At 45.6% G+C, this 6,086-nt stretch overlaps 1 protein-coding gene across 1 annotated transcript; it reads right to left on the reverse strand.

Moving 5' to 3' along the window:
• Positions 1-291: 291 nt before the first annotated feature.
• On the reverse strand, positions 292-4,346 carry LOC128123885 (olfactory receptor 52B6). The gene is made up of 2 exons (XM_052760165.1): positions 4,122-4,346; positions 292-1,287 (listed from the first exon to the last, which is right to left on the reverse strand). The coding sequence occupies exons 1-2, from the start codon at positions 4,344-4,346 to the stop codon at positions 292-294; spliced, it is 1,221 nt and encodes a 406-aa protein (XP_052616125.1).
• Positions 4,347-6,086: the final 1,740 nt, after the last annotated feature.

Raw genomic sequence — 6,086 nt, forward strand, 5'->3', positions numbered from 1 at the left:
GTTGAGTAAAGTCCTGTTTAGATGCTAAACTAAGTTATGTAGCTCTCGGTTACTGAAGTGATAGGGGAGGAGACCATATTTGAAGAATATGAGAGAATGGAATGGGCACTACTATAGTTTTCTAAGAAAAGCAATCAGAGGTTGGTTTGAATAAATGACATTTTTGGATAAATGGGGACATGGGTGAGAATCATACAGGGATAACTAGAAAGTGTAGATGTGAGGATGCACTAAACACAGGACATTTGATAAATACAGAAGAGGAGTCAGTTGAGGCCAAATTGTGGGCATTTAGTTAAATTCTTTGGTAATATTTGCAAACATTTGCTTAGCTCCTTCCAATATCTGCTTCGTTCTTACTCCATAAATCACAGGATTGAGCATAGGTGGGATAACCACATAGAGGTTGGCCAACAGGATGTGGACATAACGTGGGATGCGTTTCCCACCAAACCTGTAGGCAAAGACAGAGAAGAGGGCAGGGATATAGAACAGGAGGATGACACAGATATGGGATCCACAAGTACTCAGGGCCTTGGACCGGGCTTCTTGGGAAGAGAGGCGGAATACAGCGTGGAGGATGTGGACATAGGAAACAGCAATGAGAATGATGTCCAGGCCTGTGGAGAGAAGAGCAGCTGCCAGCCCATACCAGACATTGATGGAAATGTCAGAACAGGACAGACGGGCGATACCCATGTGCTCACAAAATGTGTGTTCGATGACATTGATCCGGCAGTAATGCAACCGCTTGAGGAGAAAGATGGATGGGAACATGATTATGAAACTGCGGGTCAGGGTAGCCGCAGCAATCTGTCCCATGACCCGCCTTGTCAGGATTGTGGTGTATCGCAGAGGAGAGCATATGGCCACATAGCGGTCAAAAGCCATGGCCAGCAGGACAGCAGAGTCAGCCACGAAGAGGAAGTGGATGAAGAACATCTGAGTGAGGCAGCCATCAAAGGAGATGTGGCTAGAACCTAGCCAGAAGTTGGCCAGGGTCTTGGGCATGGTGGAGGTAGACAGCAGGACATCAGCACTAGCCAGCATGCACAGGAATATGTACATGGGCTCGTGAAGGCTTGGCTGGGAGAGGATGACACAAATTAGAATGCCATTGCCTACCAGGGCAGCTATGTACATAGTACAGAAGGGAATGGACAGCCACACATGAAGGTACTCCAGCCCAGGGATGCCAGTGAGGAGGCAGCCTGCTGTGCGAGTGTCGGAATGGTTCACAGCACCCTCGCTGTGAGCAGGTAAGAAAGCCATGGCTTTCTGCAGAGCCTGTGTAATAGAAGGAAAGCATGTTCAGAGTTTGACCACACTCAGCAGAGTGTAAGCAGGCTTGTAAACAGATCAGCTCATGCTCACAGGCCCTACCACAATTCAGGGATCAGCATATAAGCCCATGCTCCATACACAAAAACACACAGATTCTACCCACAGTGTACTATTGCAGGCCTGCCTCACAGATCAGCTCTGCATCCTCATGCAGGTACTCTATCCATCTGTCAAACTGTCAGGAAGCTACTGAGTTAAGGCATGTTGAATGGGTTCTGAACAGCACCAACGTCTAGAACGCTGAAAGCAATCTCTAGAGCTGCAGATGTATCAGAGGTAGACATAGCACATCAACTTCTAAATAAATGATAACAACCAAAAATCACTAATGGGCCTGAGAGATAGTTAAGCACATTTGTTGCTCTTGCAGAGGACCAGGGTTCAATTTCCATGCACATGATGGTTTACATTATTTACATTACAAGTAACTCCATTTCCAGGCAATCTTATTTCCTCTTCTGGCCTCTGCTGGCGTTAGCACACACATGGTGTACTTTTATACATATGTGCAATAAAACACTCATACCTGGACTGGAGAGATGGTTCAGAGGTTAAGAGCACTGGCTGCTTTTCCAGAGGTCCTGAGTTCAATTCCCAGCAACCACATGATGGCTCACAACCATCTGTAATGAGATCTGGTGCCCTCTTCTGGCCTGCAGTCATACATGCAGGCAGAACACTATATACATAATAAATAAATAAAATCTTAACAAAACAAACAAACAAACAAACAAAAACACAAGCCAGGGGGTGGTAGCGCACACCTTTAATCCCAGCACTTGGGAGGCAGAGGCAGGCAGATCTTTGTGAGTTCGAGGCCAGCGTGGTCTCCAAAGCGAGTTAAGCGAGTTCCAGGAAAGGCGCAAAGCTACACAGAGAAACCCTGTCTCGAAAAACCAACAAAACAAAAAAAACCCCTCATACCTGTAAAGTAACTTAAAAAAACCTAAAAGAACATTTTTTGTTGTTGTTGTTGTTGTTGTTTTGAGACAAGGTTTCTCTGTGTAGTTTTGGTGCCTGTCCTGAATCTCACTCTGTAGACCAGGCTGGCCTCGAACTCACAGAGATCCACCTACCTCTGGCTCCTGAGTGCTGGGATTAAAGGTGTGTGCTACTACTGCCTCACTGTTTTTTTTTTTTTTTTTTTAATATGGGTGGTGGGGATCAAACTCAGATCCTCTTGTTAGCACAGGAAACACTTTACCAACTGATCTATCTCCCCAGCTCTCATTTTCTAAATTTTTAGGATGAGCATAATTTTTACCTTGTTGGCATATTAAATTAAATTTTATCTGTTGAAGCCATTAAATCTCTGGCCTGTCCCCAGTTACTTGTGTGGCTTGCAGTATGTATTACTTCCCAGTGCCGGAAGGGAGGTATATCACCATGTTTCTGCAGTACGATCCCCAAATTCCTGCCATTAGTATCATCAGGGAACATCTGAATTCTTTGGCCTGAATACAAACCTGCTGACCTAGAAAATATGGGCTGAGGGATAGCAATCTGTGCTTTGGTAAGCCCGTAGGTGATTCTGACTCAGCTGAAGTTCATGACCATGGATGTAAGGACTATGCTTTCTTCCTTATAGAGTCTAGATGTCCCCACTTCTGCAGGCATCCTTAACTTTTCACTCTTCCTTGATTTCTACTGCATCAGCCCTGGGCATGCTCAGACTTAGTTGAGTCTAATGGCCTCCCCCTCAGCTTAGAGAGGCACAATACAAAGAAAATGCCATTTGTATTCAATGTCTTAACTACATATTAGGTTCCTCGAATACTTCTCAATCCTTTTAAATTATTCTAAATCAGCATGCAACTCTGACCACTGTCTGAATCCTGCCTCTCTCTCTCTCTCTCTCTCTCTCTCTCACTTTTATTATGTGTATCTGTGTGAATGTGTGCCATATGTGTGCATGTACACATGAAGGCCAAAAGAGGGTTTAGGATCCCTTGAACTGAAGTTACAGTTGGTTGTGAGTGCCTGTCATGGGTTCTGGGAACTGAACTCAGGTCCTCTGAAAGAGCAGTATACACTCTTCATTGTTGAGACATCTCTCCGTCTCTCTTCCACGACCTTTTACATGCAATAATTACTTGTTTATGTATGCGTGCACACACACTCTTACTAGTTTCTCCCTTTAAACTTGTATGCCAGTGAATCTGCCCTCTTCCTCCTCTGTAGAACCCTGTGTTTTCTGTTTACTTTCATTGTCTTACTTAAGAAAGTCTAGATTTTTTTTATGCAGAAATATATTTTTCTCATTCCCAGAGTGACTGAGATTGAGACAGTAGTAGGTTCTTTTTTTTTTTTTTTTTTTTTTTTTTTTCCGTTCCAGAGCTGAGGACCGAACCCAGGGCCTTGTGCTTGCTAGGCAAGCGCTCTACCACTGAGCTAAATCCCCAACCCAGTAGTAGGTTCTTTATACTCCTACATTCCCTCCAGACCCTCCGCCACTCCTTCTCCCTTCTTTTCTCTCCTCTTAACACGTTGGGAAATTTTCAGTTGTACTATATGATATGCTCCCTGAGTCAGAACTGTGTCTCCTTCACTGGTGTCTGCCTTAGAGTCTCTACATAGTGGATGTTGAGAGAGGATGAGAGAACAGGTGTGTTCCTCTTACCCAGCCAAGTTCCTAGTGACGAGAACGCCCATGGACAACACAGGACTGATGGGTTCATGAGCATAGTCGTCTGTTCTGTTCTAGTCTGTGCTTGATGGCATTTGAACTCATTCTTCCCACTGGGCACCCGTCATCTTCCTCTGCTGCTGGTGCCCACCTTGTGGGTGACATCAGCACCTGTACCAGCCGCCTTCTCCACCTTTGATGCTGCCTGCTCCTCCAAGGCAGCCTGAGCTCCCTGCACCTCCCTCTCTAGTCCATTGATCTCTGCACCCCAGTTCAGGCCCCCACTGACCCACACCTCGTGACTACCCAGCAAGTCCAGCAACCCCACTTTAAATACCCAGCAAGCAATCCTTTCTCTCAGCCCCTCTCTTTTCATATGCCCGAGACTCTTAGGTACCGATTCCTCCTTCTGTAACATCAGAACCTCCTCTCCATTCCAGTGTGTCTCCTCCACCTAAACATTTCACCTTGAGGAGAGTCAGAGCAGAGGCCAACTCTTCAGAGTAAACGACGCAGAGTGCAGATTTTTTTTTTCTTAGCTCGGGCTTCCACTCTGCCAGAGACAGAGACCCACAGTGAGCAAAGTGCATGCTACTGATTTCACACTTTCCCCCGCCCCCGGACCGCACTGATTTCTCATCCTGGCTTTGCTGTTTCCTCTCGTAGGCAGTAGATTCCCATTAGATAGCTGTATATATCTCATCTATTACAAATGCAGGCAGTTACTGCAACTTCTCTGCCATCCTCTAATTCATTGCTGATTTCTTAGCCAATGAATGTTGGCCCTAAAACTTTCTTCTCTCCTCTCTTCTAAGCCTGAGCACAGCACCTGTGCTCCCCTTTGTCTGCAGAAATTCAGACAAATAGAGAAAACAAGATAAAATGCTTTAGCTACTGTATCCTGGCTGTCCTCCTGCACATGTAGAGGTCAGAGGATGACTTGCAGGAGGAAGGGTCCTCCTGATTAGCTCAGGTCTTCAGGCTTGACCGCGGTCACCCTTACCCACTGAGCCATCTCACTGCCCCCTCCTCCTTCCTTTCATTCTCTTCTTTCAGCTGGAAAACAAAATTTCCTTCTATTATTCTATCCTTCACCTGACCATGTGTCCAGCTTGGCATGTCCTCTCCAAATGGTCCACAGCACCTTCCTTCCCCGTCTGCTCTTCCTCAGTGTCTAATGGTAGCACATGTAGGACATTTATGATCTGCTGTAGGAGCTAAGGACCAGCTACCCACCTATCTCTTCATCCTCACTTGAAATGTGACCCCCCAAACTACTCTCCATACCCACTCCCGGGAAAATACAGCTCACTACAGCTACCCTTTACTGTACCCTCCACCCATCTCTGAAGAGCACCAAGGACTTGGGCACTTCTGCAATGTTTTTTTGCTCCTTTTTCTGTCTTAACACTTCCCTCCACCCTAGAAACCTCTTCAAGACTTACCTGTCCCTGAGGTACCTTCTGATTCAATTTCTCAGTGCCACATTTCATTTGTAGCTCATGCTTCTTAAATGGATGGATATGGTCTCAGGCTGACCTCACAGTGTTTATCCTTTCCTGTCCCTTGGGAGAAGTAATTCTCCTGGTTTTGTGTATCCCTCTGTTCCTCGGCTTCAACTGCCTCTCCCATCATTTGGGGCAATCTGAGGCCATGCCAGTTAACACAGGCATCTATTGAACATGCACAAGTGTAGTTTGGCATGGAGCCAAATGGAACAGAATGAATGTTTCTGATAGACAGGCCAGACAGATGATGAGTGGAGAGGGGGAGAGGGACCCAGCAACAACTCAGGCTCTTGGCCCCAGTGTTTTTTTTTTTTAAACTTTGCATGCTTTCCCTGTTCCAACGTTACTCTCTTTCCTAACTTCAATCCCACTTTTTTCTTTCTTCCTATCTATTACCCTTGCTGAAGCTTTTTCTTCCAGGACTTTTCTCAATCGCTTTCCTCATGGCGTTTCAAGCCCAAGTTTATCTTTTGAGGCATAGAAAGTCAAAGAAAATTAATGATACCATGAGGAGGAAAGGGAACACCCAACTTGAGTGTGGTTGAAGTTTTTTGCCAGCTGAGAATCTAGAATTCCAGTACAGTTAACAAAATTTCCTGTGAGAGTTA

Source organism: Peromyscus californicus, unplaced genomic scaffold (assembly GCF_007827085.1).
Source record: "Peromyscus californicus insignis strain IS unplaced genomic scaffold, ASM782708v3 Scaffold_4__1_contigs__length_199733344, whole genome shotgun sequence".
NCBI classification, from domain to species: Eukaryota; Metazoa; Chordata; class Mammalia; order Rodentia; family Cricetidae; genus Peromyscus; species Peromyscus californicus.

Excerpts from the sequence above, each read along its gene's own strand:
- LOC128123885 (XM_052760165.1), bottom strand. The coding sequence starts at position 4,346 with ATGAAAAGAGAGGGGCTGAGAGAAAGGATTGCTTGCTGGGTATTTAAA. Across the intron at positions 1,288-4,121 it reads GTGCTGATGTCACCCACAAG|GCTCTGCAGAAAGCCATGGC; the intron begins GTGGGCACCAGC and ends TCTATTACACAG.